Source organism: Ceratotherium simum, chromosome 21 (assembly GCF_057802395.1).
Source record: "Ceratotherium simum simum isolate JZ-2026a chromosome 21, ASM5780239v1, whole genome shotgun sequence".
NCBI classification, from domain to species: Eukaryota; Metazoa; Chordata; class Mammalia; order Perissodactyla; family Rhinocerotidae; genus Ceratotherium; species Ceratotherium simum.
This window is the reverse complement of record NC_141920.1, coordinates 24,247,585-24,264,480: the sequence shown is the minus strand read 5'-3', so window position 1 is coordinate 24,264,480 and position 16,896 is coordinate 24,247,585. Positions and strand designations below refer to the sequence as shown.

Here is a 16,896-nt window from a genome sequence, read left to right as displayed (position 1 = left end):
GGCCCTGGGTGCAGGCTGGGGCTTGCCACCTCTTTGGTGACAGCTAGTGCTGGGGCCCCTCCCTGCCACTCTGGGCTTAGTCACCTGATCCCCTCGTGCTCACTGACCGTGCTCTGTGCCAAGCCCCTGCTGGCTCCTGGTGCTGAGAGGGGTCCAGCCAGGTCCTGTGCAGTGTCCCAGGTGGAGGCAGAACTGAAAAAAAGGGAGGGAAGGTAGCAGTGGCCATTCTGGAGCAGGGCTAATGTCAGACCCTCAGCTCTGGACCTAGTCAGGGCTTCCCATTATAGCCCTTTATACATGTGGAGAACCAGGCCCTGAGACCTCACACCACACAGCCCAGGGAACCAGGGACGTTAACAGCTGGTTAGTTCATCCAGTCATTTCTCAGGGAGTTTTAGTGTAAAACAGTAGTAGGGAGAGAAGCAGAGAGAGGACAGAAAGCAGAGTAGGGCAATGATAGCAAAACCTGTGGAGGCAGACAGACCTGAGATCCAGCTCTGATGTGATCACTTACAAACTGTGTGACCTTAAACATGTTATTTAATCCCTCTATGGGCACCAGTCTCATTTATAAATTGTAGGTAATATTGCCAGCTACAGTGAGCCTTGTTTTTTTAGTCACCCAGGAACCATTCCCACTTGTTAATGGTATCCTGAATTTCCTCTGGGAACCTCCCTGTCCACCCTGTCAGCTCATGTGGTTTGGGAGGAGGGTCAGTCTCCTACCCTAAGCTCCAGGGAAGGGCCCCAGCCAGCATATCCCACCCCCCTGGCCACAGTGACCCAGTGTGAGCCAGGCTGTCAGGACTAGGAAAGCTTGCTTGCTTTCTGGATGTGAATATGGGGGGACGCGTGGTTGCTGCAGCCATCATACAGTTCCAAGGGGAGGCCCTGTCTGTGAATGAGCTAGCCCCTAGAGGACAGCAGAGCTGAGCCCGGAGGTGGAGAGCTGTTCTTTGTGACATCATTTGAACCTGTGACAAGGTGCACCTGAAGCCAGCCAGCCAAACCCTGGGAATTAAGCAGTGCGAGCCAAAAATTCCCTTTTTGCTTAAGCCAGTTTGAGTTGGGATTTCTGTCATTTGCAACCAAGTGTCCTAACTGATTTGCCAACTCACAGGGTTGGTGAAGAATAAGCAAGTTAATGAAGTATGGAAAGTGTTTAGCTGTCATGGAATGGCAGAGGCCAAAAGCAGATTAAGTGAGAGAGACCCAGCCATTGGCAGGAGCCGGAGCAACAGGTGGGCTGCTCAGAGGGCATGACACCTCAGTGGCCAGGGCTCCTCAGCCCTGGAACCTCCTGCCAGGTCCTATTCTTCCCTGTGGCAGAGCCACATGGGCAGCCTTCCATCCCTGCGTATCCATTCACCTAGTAAATCCCCAGCATCTGAGGTCACCTAAGAACATCTCTGTTCCCTGCCCTGGTGTTATTCTGAGCAGCACATATTTAAGCATCTGAGTGGATGTGTGATAAGGTTTATTCAAAGAAAGCAGTGAACTCAGCTCATATTAGGGCGAAGGACTTACAGGAGCAGGAGTTGAGGGGTTGGTATGGGATGAGTGTCCAAGGTCAGTGTCATGGGATTGGTAGAGGGGGCGGAAGATGACCTGGCTGATCTGGCCAGGCATGGTGTAGAAGACGAGGAGGAGAAAGATGGTGATCAAGGCCAGCAGCAGCAGCAGCAGCAGGATGCGCCAGTACCGGCGCAAGATGAAGAAGACGAAGGTCTTCAGTGGGTTCACAAACCAGTTGAAGGAGGTTTTGGGGCGGCTGTCGGGGCAGGTGGCGTCAGAATGGTGAGGAAGCCCCTGGGCTGCCCCCATCTCCCTCTCTTCGGGCTCTGGCCTGGTCTCCTGTGACCCCAACTCACTTGGGCTTCTCCAAGGGCTCAGGCTCCTTCCGCCCCTTCCCCACTGGCCGTTTCTCAGCCTCCTCCACGGTCAGCAGCTCAAACTCAGCTTCCACTTTCCCCTAGGAAAAGAGGGAACAGAAGCCAGGCTCTTAGGCAGGCTCAGGCCTGGGCCCCCGCCGGCCCAGTCCCTGCTGTGGCTGCACCCACTGTGAGGAGGTAGAGGTGGCCTCCCGGGTCTGTGAACTCTTAAGTCTTCTGGCCGACCCTTCCTCCTCTTCCTCAGCCTCTTCTTGCCAGCCTGAGCCTCCCGCCGCTCCCGCTCCTCATCCTCCGGCTCCCGCAGCTTCACTACAGGCCACCAGCCCCGCAAGCGGCGGCTGCGAAACAGATTGCACCTCGGCTGGGCCCTGTCCTGGGCCAGCCGCACGGAGCAGAGTTCGGGGCCCCAGGCCCCCCGCACCATGTCTGGTAGCTGCAGCTCCAGGGAACCTGCAAGTCCAGAGCTTTCCGGGTTAGGCAGGAGATCAAGGTCCATCTCGGCCAAGGGGAAGGAGGCGGCGCAGCAGGATTGTAAATCGGGGCATCAGAAGTTAGATTGTGGTGGTCAGGCCACAGCTAGGGACCACACACCACAGCCCAAACATCAGCAGGCTGTCAGACCCTGATGACACAGGGCCCAGGACCGGACCAGACTGCCAAAGCAGGGTCCAAAGGCCAGAGAGTCAGAGTCCAGAGTGACCTGGCTCAGGTCAAGTCAGAGGATTGAGTCAGGGACTTTGGATGGGAATGCAGGTTATGGTGCTCAGGGCTGAATAAATTCAGTAATTAGGCGAGAAAGCAAGGGTTAGTAACCTAGGGTCTGAAACCCCGGTTTCAGGGTTGGGTTAGAGAAGGGAACCAAGGGCCAGGGGGCAGGGCCAGGGGGGCCCGGGCAATGAGAGCATAAATCGGATCTAGGGGCTGAGGTAGGAGAAAGGCTAAGCAGTACCAAGGAAGTCGTTGGCGGAGATGCGGTCATAGTCCCAGACCTGCAGGACCAGCACGGCCGGCTGCCGGAACTCGGCCTCCTCCAGGGCGAAGGGTCCGGGCTTGCGCCGGACGCTCACCTCCCGCTCCGTGGGCAGGTAGTTGAAGCGGAACACGAAGCGCCAGTTGAAGTTCCCCTCCCCAGTCAGAGAGTTGAAGTGGACGTCTGTCTCCTGCTTGTCGTGCTCCAGCCCCTTCACCCAGCTGGAGCCAGGGGAAAGGTGCAGGCCAAGGGCGAGGCATCAGTGCTGGGGCCAAACCCAGAACCTGGCTCCTCATCCAGCTTCCCCTTGGCTCACCCACTAGGCCAGTCCCTTCACCCAACTCCAGGTAGCAGAGAGGGCCTAGGGGACAGGGCTCTGGCTCAGCCTGAGGGCCCAAGCCCCTGTTTGCAGTCACACAGTACACAGCCATTTGCCCGGCCCTGCCTGTGGGCCTACCTTTTCACATAGATGTCACTTGACATCTCTCCAGTGAGTGGGTTCACGTCATCCAGAACCACATCTTCCGTGTTCCAGATGATGACTCTGAGCTCATAGCTGGGGGTGTATTGGGAGAGGATTTTTAGACTCTTGAGAGGGGTCCTAAGAGGGGCTGCAGGAAGCAGGAAGGACCCAGGCCAGGGCCACTGACATTCCCTGAGCACCAATATGTGCCTAGCTGGGTGACCAGGATGTCTGTAGTCCCTTAAAGCGGCAGCCCCAGGTATCACCGACCACCCCAGCCATAGCGGATGGCACCAGGAATGGTCTGCTGACCCAAGCTGGGCCAACAGGATTCTCCTATAAATTTGGAATCAGGACCCTGAAAGGTTGAGTTGTGTAGTGTCAGAGGCAGAATTGGAGCCACTGCAACCAAAGTGAGGTGCAAGCTGAAGTTTTAGGGTACACGGGAGAGAAAGCCAGTCTGCAGACAGAAGTGGGTGAAGGAGTGACAGAGTGGGGATGACAGCATGCAGCTCCTAAGGGACGGAAGGAGGGGCTGCAACATTCTTGATCATACCACAAATAGCCCTGTCCTTGGCTGTCATGGGTTTCCTGGATATCTGTGGTTCTCTCTTGCATCAATTTCCCCTCATTCGTTGACAGCACCCTGATTTTCTGTTGGTGACCCCTACCCCCACCCCTACTACTGACAATCTGTGTGATTCTGGTGGGGCAGATGACCCCTACCTGGCTCCAGAGGTAAGTGCATCACCTAGGATATCACCCAGGACTGGCCAATCAGCGTATTACAGCCCCCGACCACAATGATTGGTTCAGGGATCACCATTCAACCCAAGCTGGTCCAATGAGAGTCAGCTCTGAGACTTTTGCTCTAACTGGGAAAGAGGTGTTTATTTTTCTGCTCAAGTAGACTAGTTGGTAAGATGTAAGCCTGGCACTGTTAAAAGCCACCTTGGCCCCAGACTGCAAAAGCCTCCCTGAGAGTGACACCAAGGAACACAGAGCTCAGAGGTAGAAAATCACAGATTGCTGACATCTGAAGTACATACACTCTACACAGAACTCCACCCAGACTAGCTCAGGTCAGGAAGGGATTTATTGGCGTTTGGACCCTTTCAGTTGCAAGTGACAGATACACACTCACAATGGCTTATGAATAAAAGGGAATTTGATGGCTCACCTAACTGAAAAGCCCGGTTCAGTAGCCTCTGCCTGCTTTGCTGGGGACCTGGGTTTTCAGAGGGCCCTTGTAGGGCAGTCCAAGATGTGCCTGCCCCATGGGAGTAGGGGCCAGGACTCTCTCTCACCTGATTGGCTGCCGAGGCTTGATGTCAACTGGGGGTGGGGCGGGCACATCGCGGGGGAAGATGTCAATCCACATGTGAAGTGACCCCTGGGGACACAGAAAGAGGCTGAAGGGTCTTGCTGGGGTCCCCACTTCCCATGGCGGCCCTGTGGCCAGAGACTGTGCCTTGCCCCAGGTGGAGAGAAGAGCTGGGATCAAGAGGGCACAGTAGGGCAGATCCTGGGGAATGAGGATGAAGGTAGAATCTGAAGTGGGGGGTCCAGGGTTGAGGTTAGGTTAGGGGTTCAGGGATGAGTCCCCAGAAGTGGAAGGTTGAGATCAGAAGTAAGATCCGATGTTTCTGAGGTCCAGATCCTAGGGACCCGGGGTAGAGGTCAGGTTGGGAGTGCTAGGTCTGAGCCTTGGTGGCCCAGGGGTGGGGATCCTGTTGGGGGGTGGGGTGGGATCCAGGATGGAGCTTCAAGACTGGAGTGGGGATGCTGGGGACCAGGATCAGGAACCAGAATCAGAAGTGGCAGTGTGGTACCCAGGGGGAGGTCTTGGGGACAAGGCATCCCGGGGGCCCAGGGTCCAGGACCAGGTGGGGGTCCTGGGGTTCTGGGAGTCCTGAGGTTCTGGGGTTGACTGCTGAGCCTTCCCTCACCTGCAGCAGCCCCGGGCTGTGGGGATGGTAGAGGGGCCGTGTTTCTACATGCTCAGGTACCAACTGGATCCCAAGCTCCGGCATCTCCTGCCAGCGCCGCAGCACCAGCAGTGCCTGGGCCTCCTCAGAGACCTCACTTGCCACCTTGGGGCCCCCACTACCTGCAACAAAAGGTGTGTGAGCGTGGGTTCTACACAGTTCCCAGCTCTCCTCCCTTCCTCCTCCCAGCCCTCAATAGAAGCTCTAAGTGGAGGCAGCTGGCTGTGTTAGACAAAGCCCATGGGCAGGGAGGGTAAGTCCACAATGCACAGAAAGCGGGAGGATGCTGCTGTAACAACTTTCGCCAGTGAAAAGCTAGCAGTCAGTGGGACAGTGGGATTGGAGGGGCTGTCGCCTTTGCGCAGACCCTGTTTAGAGACAGACCACCAGCCATTTATGAGGCAGGAGCTCAATTCTGCAGCCACATTCTGTTGTATGGAACCCACTATAGGCTACCCTGTGTTCTGGGAACTTGATTAGCTATGGCTCTGAGGATCCACTTTGGCTCTTTGGGGATTTCACGCTCACCAACAAAGACTGTTTTCTCCCCGCCATCAAGGAACCTTGTCCTTACTCAGCCACACTCACTTCTGCTTGCAGAAGGAGGAAGACTCTTTTGGGGCACACTAGACTGGGCACCAGGGGCCCCCTGTACCTTGTTCTACCATCTTGCTCCCTCTAGAATGTCCAGCAGAGAGGGACTGGTACCTGGAGGCAGGGTCTCAGGCGATGTCAGGAAGACTTTGCTGCCCACCTTGACAGCCCCGGCTCGGTATTCAGGGCCAGGGAGGCCACAGCGTTGGCACAGCCCTGCCAGAATCTGCGAAGGCCGGAATGCATCACGCCAGGCATTGTACCCATCCCTGCAGGCAAAAAAGGAAAATGCTTCTGTTGGGGCCAGCATATGGACACAACTGGGCACAGGGGCAGGGATGGGAACCCTTGAAGACATGGGATCCAGGTTCATAACTCCAACAGAAGACAGATTAGTCCTTGCTTATGGTGCCCATGAAAATCAAAGATGTATGCCAGGTGCTCCTATGAAGGAGATACTGATATTATTACCTCTATTTTGCAGATGAGGAAACTGAGGTTCAGAGAGGTCAAGTGACTTATTAGTTACAGGATTCCAACTCCCAAGCACAGGTCTTGACCACTAAGCTATAACATCGTGGTCATGGGGAGGTCCCCTTTTATGAAATCAAAGAATCTGGACACACCAATGGAAATGTGAACTTGAACGTCTTTGATCAGACTCAGAATGGCTCCTGAGGGCCCATCAGACTCACACGTCATACTGGGAGGCCAGCCCACAGTTCGCCCTGTGGTGGCTATAGAATCGATTTTCCAGATCAATGTGCGTCTCCCCGATGAGGTCGTCAGAACCCACAAGGTCGTGATCAAACACAGCCACTGTCAGCTCCGGTTCAGCGGGGAGAGAGATGCTGAGCTCCAGGACCCTGGCCAGGAGGGAGAATGGTTGAGGACACCTCTATGTCCTAGGAGGTGGGCTGTGGGGGTGGGAGTGTCAGGGGTCTCAGCAGCCTCTGTCCATTCCCCCACCAACACCAAGTGAGTGGGAGCCCTTGGGCCACAGGGTCAGATGGTCAAGTTGCTCCCCATTCTCAAGCCTGGGGCCCAGCCTCACTCTCCAAAGATGGGGTTCAGCTGCTTGGGGATGTAGCTCTCTTTGGTGTCCTGCCGCTCCTGGCCAGCGCTCACAACCACATAGGGGTCTGCTTTGCCGTTGGGGTCTGCAGGAGCCAGGTTGGTAGCCTAGAGGGACAGTATGGGGTGGAACTGAGACAAGTGTCATTGTCATAACCCAAGGTTACCCTTGCTGGACCTAATCTCAGATTAAGTGTAAGCAGAAGTGACCAAGCAGAGATCTCCCACCACGAGGAGTTAACTGAGAGGTTGGACAAGATAACTTTTATTTTCTTTTAAATTTATTATGAAATACTTAAGACATACAAATAGGCATAACAAAAAATATAATGAAACACTGAAAATACGTGGAAAGATGCATAAGGGCCTTACTATTCAATCTATAACTTTCTGTATAGTTTGACTTTTATTTTTTACAATGAGCATATGTGACTTTTTAAATTAAGAATATTTTAACTAAATAAAAGAATCACACAATAAGCATATGTGCCCAGATTAATAAATAAAATACTACCAACAAATGGAAGCCCCCTGAGCCCCCTTACCTGATTTAACTCCCTTTCCTTCCCTGAAGTAGCCAGAACCTTTTACTTGGGATTTATCCTCACCAAAAGAAGTAAAAATACTTTTACTACATATACATGTATCCCAAGCAATATATAGCACCAATTTGTACGTTTTTAAACTGTATATATTAAACTTTTGTCTGTTTTGATAACTATACAATTTAGTAAAAATATGCATAAATTATTGAAGTATAATTTATATACAGCAATATATTTTTCGTGTTTTTTACACCCCTACCTGCAATATATGAGAGTTCCAGTTGCTCCACATCTTTACCAACACTTGATATTGTCAATCTTTTTTATTTTAGTCATTCTAGTGTGTGTGAAATTGTAGCTCATTGTGGTTTCAGTTTGCATTTCCCTGATGACTAAGCATGTTGAGCATCTTTGCGTGTGCCTATTGGCCTTATGTATATTTTCTTTTGTGAAGTGAGGTTCAAATCTTTTGCTCCACCATTGAGTTTTTAATTTTAAATACTACACTTTTAATTTCTAAAAATTCCATCTGGTCCTTCAAATTTGCCTTTTCTTTTCTTTTTTTTTTTTTTTTGAGGAAGATTGGCCCTGAGCTAACATCTGTTGCCAATCTCCCTCCTTTTTTCCTTTTTTCTCCCCAAAGCCCCAGTAGATAGTTGTATGTCATAGTTGTACATCCTTCTTGTTGCTCCTTGTGGGACGCCATCTCAGCATGGCTTGATGAGTGGTGTGTGGGTCTGCACCCAGGATCCGAACCGCCAAACCCTGGGCCACCGAAGTGGAGCACGTGAACTTAACCACTAGGCCACTGGGCCGGCCCCCAAATTTGCTGTTTACTTTTAATAGTCTCTTGTTCCTTGCTCATTTTAAATTTATTCTTTTATTTCTTTAAACATTTCATATATAGTTATTTTATGTTCTCTGTCTAGTCAGTCCAAGATCAACGACCCTGGCGGTCTGAATCTGTTGTTATTTTTACTATTCTTATTCACAGTGGGCTTGTTTCTTAGTAATTGGGTACTTTTTATCATGACTCACATTTGGTTAAACTCATCCTGAGGGCCTAAATTGCAGGTGCTGTCTGCCAGAAAGGGCTTGCTTTTGCTTCTGCCAGTTTCTTGGGCAGACTACCAACCTGCGACCACTTTAAATGAAATCCTCCAGTTGAGGTTTGGGGGATCACACAGATGGTGGGAACTCAGGCCCAGAACTGCACTAGAGCCAGCTTGTGGTCACGGATGCTTAGGGAGACTTGTCCCCTCTAACCAGTGCCAAGGTTTAGACAGGCAAGTTTCCTTGGTGTCCCCTTCTGTCTTACAGGTTCCTGTTTTTGTTCATCCTTATGCTGAGGGTGTAGCCTTTTGGGACTCTGCTTTATATGAGGCCTTCCAGTCAGAATCCTCCCCTGGGCTTTATCTTCTGTCCCCACTGCCTGTCAGCCCTCCACGGGGAGGCTGAGGTCTCCAGGGTCAGCAGTAACTGTCGGATGAAAGCCAGCTTCAGCACTCATTTATCTCCCTAGGTTCCTGTATTAACGATATTTTCTTACTTCCTGTATTCTGAAGACTCTGGTATCTGGGGCTTTACTGATCCTGGAGAGACTGCCCTTCCCAGGGCTAGCTAATCCTAGAGTTAGCAAACATCGCACCTGCCAGAGCACCTTTTATATACAACCAACTAATCCAGAGCCCATACTCTGAACCACCTCCTCTATTTGGCTCTTATACTCCAAGAAGTAATATTCCTCTGCCCTAATCACCCCCACAGGGACAGGTACCAGACAACTAGAGACAGGGAACAGCCCCTGTACCCCAGAGCCCACAGGAATTATTCTTTTTTTTTTTTTTAAGATTTTATTTATTTATTTTCCCCCAAAGCCCCAGTAGATAGTTGTATGTCATAGCTGCACATCCCTCTAGTTGCTGTATGTGGGACACGGCCTCAGCGTGGCCGGAGAAGCGGTGCGTCGGTGCACACCCAGGATCCGAACCCGGGCTGCCAGCAGTGGAGCGCGCGCACTTAACCACTAAGCCACGGGGCCAGCCCCACAGGAATTATTCAAACTAACCAAGCCTAAGCCTGCTTACCCTGCCGTGCCTTTCCTGCAGAAACCACAAGAAGGGCTCTGGCCCTCGAATGTCCCTCGCTCCTTCTGCCTCCGGACTGACCCTAGTGCTTCCCTGTGTAGCCCTGCGTGGTGCAGCCTCCCCCCCTCCTCTTGAGAAACTGAAACAAACAACAGACTATCTTTTCAATGGCAACTGTCTCCTGATCTGTTAGCCTCACCATACATGGATAAAGATAAAATCCTGTGTACATTTTAAAATAGTTCCCGCTTTTACTTTGAGATTTTTTTCCCCCTCTAAAATCTCTCACTTTCTTGGAAGCTCAGCACAGCATTTTAAAGATTTTTTTTCCAGTTTTATAAAACATCTTTATAAAAGATGTTTTTAAAATTTTATCCAGCGTTTTTACTTTTGGTGACCGATGCAAGCTTGAACCCTCAGGGTGTGCCCTTCCCCCTTGGGACACAGACTGGTGACCCTGAGCTCTGCTGAGTGACGTCCTCTCCCCACTCTCTCGTGCACACCACTTCATCTGCACAGCTCTTGGAAGCTCTTCCAGTGTGCCTGGTGGTTTGCAGTTTTAATACTCTGATTTCACCATAATTGGAAGCTGGATTTTTGTTTGTTCTGTTTGTTTTTGGATGATTTTCAGGAAAAGGAAGGGGAAATGCCTCATTGGTGCCATCTTCCACAAACTGAGAATCATCCAAATTTATGTTGGAAGGTTTCTCCTTGTGGATACAGGTTGCTGTGGTTTGATCAATTTAACTGTAGTATTTGTTATATGACTGACACACTCTCTCTCTCCTATTTAGGAATACTAACACTTTAGTAGTTTATTTCTAAATTTTTTATTATTACAAATAATACTAGAAAGAGCAATTCTTATCTGTTTCCTTATACACATATGTAAGAATTTCTCTAAGATTATATCTAAAAGTATAATTACTGGGTATTGGCTATGAGAATCTTTCATCTTTCTAAATATTGCCAAATTATTCTCCAAAGTTGGTATAGCAATTTACATTCTGTGGCAGGCAGACTATTGAACCCCCTCAAGATGCCCAAGTACTAATCCCTGAACTTATGAATATGTTACCTTACACGGCAAAAGGGACTTTGCAGATGTGACTAAATTAAGGATCATGAGATGGAGAGAGTGTCCTAGATTATCCAGTGACCCCAGTGTAATCACAAATGTCCTCCTAAGTGAAAGAGGGAGATAGGCGAGTCAGAGAGATTTGAAGATGCTGTGCTGCTGGCTTTGAAGATGGAGGAAGAGGCCATGAGACAAGATACACAGGCTGCCTCTAGAAGGTCAAAAAGACAAGGAAACAATTCTCCCCGAGAACCTATAGAAGGAATGCAGCCCTGCCAACTCCTTGATTTTAGCCCAGTAAGACCTACTTCAGACTTCTGCCCTTCAGAACTGTAAGATAATAGATTTTTGTTGTGTAAGTCACCGCATTTGTGGTCATTTGTTACCGCAGCAACAGGAAACTCATACACCTTCCCACGAGCGCTGTGCAGAGCTCCACAGCCTCCCCAGCCTTCGTCTGGTAGCATTTCTAATCTTGCCAATCAAAGGGAGGAAACTGGTTTCTCATGGTTTCAATTATTTGCATGTCCTGATTACTATTAAGGTTTAGGGTTTTTTTTTTTAATTTTTTATTTATTTATTTATTTATTTCCCCCAAAGCCCCAGTAGATAGTTGTATGTCATAGTTGCACAGCCTTCTAGTTGCTGCATGCGGGACGCGGCCTCAGCATGGCCAGAGAAGCGGTGCCTCAGTGCGCGCCCGGGATCCGAACCCGGGCTGCCAGCAGCGGAGCGCACACACTCAACCGCTAAGCCACGGGGCCGGCCCAAGGTTTAGGATTTTTTGTATGTTTATTGGGCATTGGAGTTTCTTCTTCTGTCAATTGCTTTTTCATATTTTTTATCAATTTTTCTTTTTTGTCTGCTTCTCATAGATTTGTGGGAGTTACTTATATGTATCATGTACACTAACTCTGTCTTGATTATGCATAGGGTAAACACCTTACCCCAGTCTGTGTTCAGTCTTGTCACTTATTTTAAAGTTTATGGATGGCCAGAAGTTTAATCTCAATGTAGTCACATGTATCATTTGTTTCCTAATTTATTGTTCGTTCTCTTTTGTGTATTAAGAAAACTTCCCCCCATCCAAGATCATAAAGATATTTTAACATTTCCTTACATTTTTGCTCTTTACAATAAAATATTTAATTATGCTAGATTTTTATGTGAGTGCTGTAAGTTAGGAGTTTAATTTTATTTTTTTCTACATGGACAATCAATTTTCATAGGACCACTTATAGAACAGTCCCATTTTTCCCCCACTGATCTGCAGTGCCAACTCTGGTATATGTTTCCATCTATGTCTGGGTCTTTGTTAAATTTCTACCTTGTCCCATTGGCCTATTTATCTATTCCCATGCCAAAACTACACTGTCTTAATTACTATAGCTTTGTAATAATTCTTATCTCCCTACATTGTTTTTCAAAATTGTCTTGGCTATTCTTGGCACTTTGCTCGTCCATAGAAATTTTAGAATTAGCTTGTTGATTCCAGGGTAGCAGCTTTCAGCCTCGTGCCTGGTTTGTGGTAGACATGATACTGTACTATTTGAATGCTACCCTGATCCCATTCTCCTTGTCTTTCCACCCCTTTACCATTCACCTCTTTAGGTAACCAGTCTCTTTAGTTTCTAGTTTATCCTTCCTGTATTTCTTTTTTTTTTTTTTTTTTTTTTTTTTTTTTTTTTTTAATTTTTTGTTTATTGCAGTAACATTGGTTTATAACCCTTCCTGTATTTCTGATGCACAAAGGAGCAAACGTGTGTTTTCTTGTACCTTCTTCTTTCTTATGTGGAGGTAGCATACATACTATAGATACTCTTTTGCACTTTCCTTTTTTCCCTTTATACTATGTCCTGGAAATCACTCTGTATCAGTTCATAGAGATCTTCCTCATTCTTTTTTATAGCTGCATAGTACTCTGTTGTGTGGACATACCATTCTGCTATATATGGGCATTTAATAAGATTTTAGAAATTTTATTTTATTATTTTCAAAAATGCCCAGACAGTTTTGATAGCCTCTTGTTCTCTGCTTGTGAAATATTTTAAATAGTTGTTTTACGTTTTTAATATTTGAAAATTCTAACATCTGAAGCCCTTAGAGGTTCTCCTTTGTGTTTTTTCTGACAATTTTTCCTGATTGTCTCTTTTCTTATATATTTTGTAATTTGGGATTTTGAACCTAGTTTAGGTTATCTAAATCTGTGGAACCTGTGAAGCCTGATTTGGGACCACTTTAAACCAATCTCTCAGCTTTGAGTTTTCTAGACTAAGCAGATAATATAAATTCAAGTCTTAAATCAATGTGAAGGCAAAACTCTAATAATACGTTCTCAGGGCAGACATTTTCTTCTATTTCCCTCAATTGGAACAGAGCCTGAAACAGACCATTTACTTTACAGGCTCCTTTCCCAGTAAGGGGGCTTCCTCTTGCCCACCTTTCGTGAGAGCAGAGCCCTTCCTGGGTGCTGCTTCACACGAGGATGTTGGTTGTGTCTCCCACCTTGGATAGGCTATTAGAACCCAAGGCTCAGGGTCCAGGTCTGGACAAACCCTCTCAAGATAATCTGAGCTTCAGGGCTTGTTCAGGGATTCCTGCTGCCTCCTCATTTTGGCCCGTTGGAAATTCCCTTTCTTATGAGCTTAGCATTTGTTTAAAAGATTGTTTATCTAGCATTTCTAGATGTATTATATCAGGAAGTTATTTCAGATGATCTAGTCTGCAATATTGCTAGAAGCAGAAGGTCAAGATGACTCCTACTATCTAATTTATGCACGAGGATGCTTCAATTATGGTAGAACAGTGCCTCAGAATGTTTCTTTAAATTACATCTTAGTCAGAATCCCTATATTTAAACCAGATAAAAGTACAGCATCTGCTCTGGTGCTGGGAGTGAAGGGGCAGCAACCCACTCATTCCCCTTAATCCCTGAGATGTCTTTAAGGAAACTTCAGGGCCCTGCTGAGCACCGTATGAAAACTGTAGCAATGGAAGGACCTGTACAAAGGTGTTTGATGACAAGCCATTGTGAAGCTTGACATTCAGGGTTGTGCTCTTCCTGGAATTATACTGCCCATTCTATGGGACTAGAACTATGAACAAGGAGTCAGGAGACCTATGCTCTAAATTCTGGTTCTGCCATGAGCAAGCTTTGTAACCCTGGGGAGTCTCTTAACTTTGTACCTAAGATTTCCCACCTGAAAAATGAAGAAGCTGGACTATGATCCCTGAGGTTCCTTCCAAATCCTTCAGCCTATAGGTTTCGTGTGTTACCTTTGCTGCAGCTGGAGGCATGCAGAGGTGACAGGTGCTCCTTTACAACATATACTCTGACCAGGAGCTTGATGGGCCGGTTCTGTGGGATCCTCCGGGAGATCTAGGGCTCAGAGAACGACACTGCCTCTGATTCAGGGTAAATGAGGAAGGAGCCCTGGAGGTGGGGATGGAGGGGGGCAGTAAAGGCCCTAGTAAGAGAGTCTTCTTCCTGCATCCTCACCTGTACTCCCTGGTCCCCCCGCTTCCTTCCCCAAACACACCTTGAACTTGCCTACGAGGTGTCCAGACCCTTCTTCCTCTCCATCTCCATCATGGCCCCCTTGCCCTCGGTACAGGGGAAACACATTCAGCCAGTCTTCAAAGTGGTTAAACTCTTCCTCCAAGGAGCTGTTGTAAATCTGAAAGGCAAGGGCCTCAGTGACAGCCCAACGTCCAGAATCCAAGCAGAATCCCCCTCTCCCCTACACCCAGTCACCTTCAGGGTGGTGATTGCTTTTTTCTGGGACATGGAGCCTTTGACTTCAGCCTCACCCTGGTCTTGGGCTTCCTCATCCACAGAAATGGGGTTGACCCCATCTGGGAACAGCATAAATGCCTCAGTTAGAAATACTGGTGTGGGGGGAGGGAAGGAGACAGAAAGAGGATGAGCAAGAAAGCCAAATCTCTTACCTGAATCCCCAGGATCATCCATTTCATCCTCATCAAAGTTGGTCTGAAATCAAAGGGCAGGTCAGAGATTCTTCCCCACTTGTCACCTCCTTAATCTACCCCTTACTAGGAGATGGAGTTGGGAAACTTTAGTTCAAATTCCAGCTGGGTAAGCCACTTGCATTTCAAAGCTTCGTTTTATCATCTAGTCCTGTGCTGTCCAAGACAGTAACCACCAGCTACGTGTGGCTATTGAGCACTTGAAATGTGGCTAGTCCAAACTGGGATGTGCTGTAAGTGTAAAATACACACCATATTTTTAAGACTTAGTATTAAATAATAATGTAAATATCTTATTGTGAATTTTTACAATAGTTACTTGTTGAAATGATATTTTGATAGATTAAATAAAATATATTACTAAAATAAATTTTACCTGTTTCCTTTTACTTTTTTTTTAAATGTGGCTACTACAAAAGTTAAAATTACATATGTGGCTCACATGATATTTCTGTTGGACAACACAGCTTAGATAATGGAGTTAATAACCCCCAGCTTCTAGAATTGTTGTGAAGATGAGAAAAGATGACTGTAATGAAAAGCTCTGGAAAACTGTAGAGCTCCACGTTTGATGAGATCCTTCTTCCTGCCGTTTACTCTCCTCTGCCCCCACCTGCCCCTGGAGCTCCTGCAGTGATGCATAGTATTTGGACCACCAGTCGAGCTCTTCAGGATCTGGGATGTCCTCCTCCAGCTCTGGGCCTTGATTCAGGAGGCCTCCCAGGGGTAGCTTCTTCAGAGGAGCCTGAGAGAGAGAGAACTCAGTGCCCTTAACCCAGCACCACCCCAAGTCCTGCCAGCCCCTTCTCCACCCATCCCCCATCCCCCATCACCTTCAGAAGCCGTCTGGGTAAACTTGTTGTAGCCAAGAAGGGATCCAGGGACTTCTGTCCTGAGAGGAGGTAAATGACACGAGGAGGAGGTCAGGTGAATAGAAGTCAGACTCCATGCCCCACCAGAGGGTCCCGTGGAGCCATCTCAACCAGGTACCAGAGGGACTTCTGTCTAGTAGCCCCTAAGGGGAAGTCCCCTTACCTTGAGGTCCTTTAGGCACCAAGTCCCCTGTCTCCTCCTGTCCTTCCTCCTCAGGGGGATCCTCATGACCGTGGAGTGTGAATCGCAGCGTGTGGGGAAAAATGTGGGAACCCACAAGCACTGTGCGGCCAAAGGCCCGGCGCTCAATCACCAGGATGCTGAGTGGGGGCTGCAGGTAAGGCTGCTCCGGCAAGGCCTGGGGGTGGGGAGAGAGGACTGTGTCTCTGAGGACCTAGGGAGGAGCAGCAGCAGAGACAGATGGGAAAACAATACAGCCAAATTGCATTCGAAGCCCACAGCCCCATTGTGTCATCTCAGGTAAATCATTGCCTTCTGAGCCTGTTTCCCAGCTAAAAAAGGGACACAATCCTGAATTGGAAAGATTGTTGTAAGTATCAAATGACAAAACAGATACAAAAGTACTTTGGAGCCCACAAAGTGCTATCAGAAACATGAGATGGTGGTTATTATTATTATTATGTAAAGAACCAATGCTCAGGTTGCTAATATAGATTTAGAAACATAAAAATATGTATGCCTTTTAACCCAGGAATTCTATATCTATCAATGGATCCTAAGGGGGAAAAAACAATAATTATAATACTGTATTGTTGGGTTTATTTTACACATATATGACAATTATAGCACAAAGGAGGAAGGAAGGAATAGAAGTATAATGGATAAAAGTGTCTCTATTTTATTGGAACTAAACTAGTATTAATCCAAAGTAGATTGTAAAAAATCAATATGCATATTGTAATACCTAGAGCAATTCCTAAGTAAAAATCAACAAAGGAATTAAAGTAGTACACTAATAAATATCTATTTGATAAAAAAGAAGGCAGTAAAGAAGGAACAAAAAATATATGAGACAGGGGCTGGTCCAGTGGCATAGTGGTTAAGTTTGCACACTCCACTTCAGTGGCCCAGGGTTCACAGGTTTGGATCCTGGGCATGGACTCATCAAGCCATGCTGTGGCGGCAACCCATATACAAAGTAGAGGAAGACTGGCACAGATGTTAGCTCAGGGACTAATAACATCAAATGTGACTGTATTAAACACTTCAACAAAAGGCAGAGATTGTCAATTGGATAAAAAAATAGAAGGATGCAACTACATGCTGTCTAAGGGACACTCTTTAGTAAGACACAGGTAGGTTGAAAGTAAAAGGATTAGAAAAG

The 16,896-nt window shown here is 47.7% G+C and overlaps 1 protein-coding gene across 1 annotated transcript in view; it reads right to left on the bottom strand.

The window, feature by feature from the left end:
- Window positions 1–1,465: 1,465 nt before the first annotated feature.
- The window catches only part of LOC101398522 (fer-1-like protein 4), a 43,149-nt gene continuing 27,718 nt past the window's right edge, over window positions 1,466–16,896 (bottom strand). Inside the window, 18 exon segments of the mRNA XM_087445345.1 lie at window positions 1,466–1,771; window positions 1,872–1,972; window positions 2,061–2,099; window positions 2,101–2,342; window positions 2,842–3,083; window positions 3,281–3,418; window positions 4,633–4,718; window positions 5,275–5,435; window positions 6,022–6,176; window positions 6,603–6,773; window positions 6,962–7,091; window positions 14,010–14,124; window positions 14,231–14,368; window positions 14,446–14,546; window positions 14,640–14,682; window positions 15,292–15,423; window positions 15,512–15,570; window positions 15,714–15,909. Of these exon segments, the coding sequence (XP_087301471.1) occupies window positions 1,510–1,771; window positions 1,872–1,972; window positions 2,061–2,099; window positions 2,101–2,342; window positions 2,842–3,083; window positions 3,281–3,418; window positions 4,633–4,718; window positions 5,275–5,435; window positions 6,022–6,176; window positions 6,603–6,773; window positions 6,962–7,091; window positions 14,010–14,124; window positions 14,231–14,368; window positions 14,446–14,546; window positions 14,640–14,682; window positions 15,292–15,423; window positions 15,512–15,570; window positions 15,714–15,909 (2,511 nt within the window). The 3' untranslated portion in view covers window positions 1,466–1,509.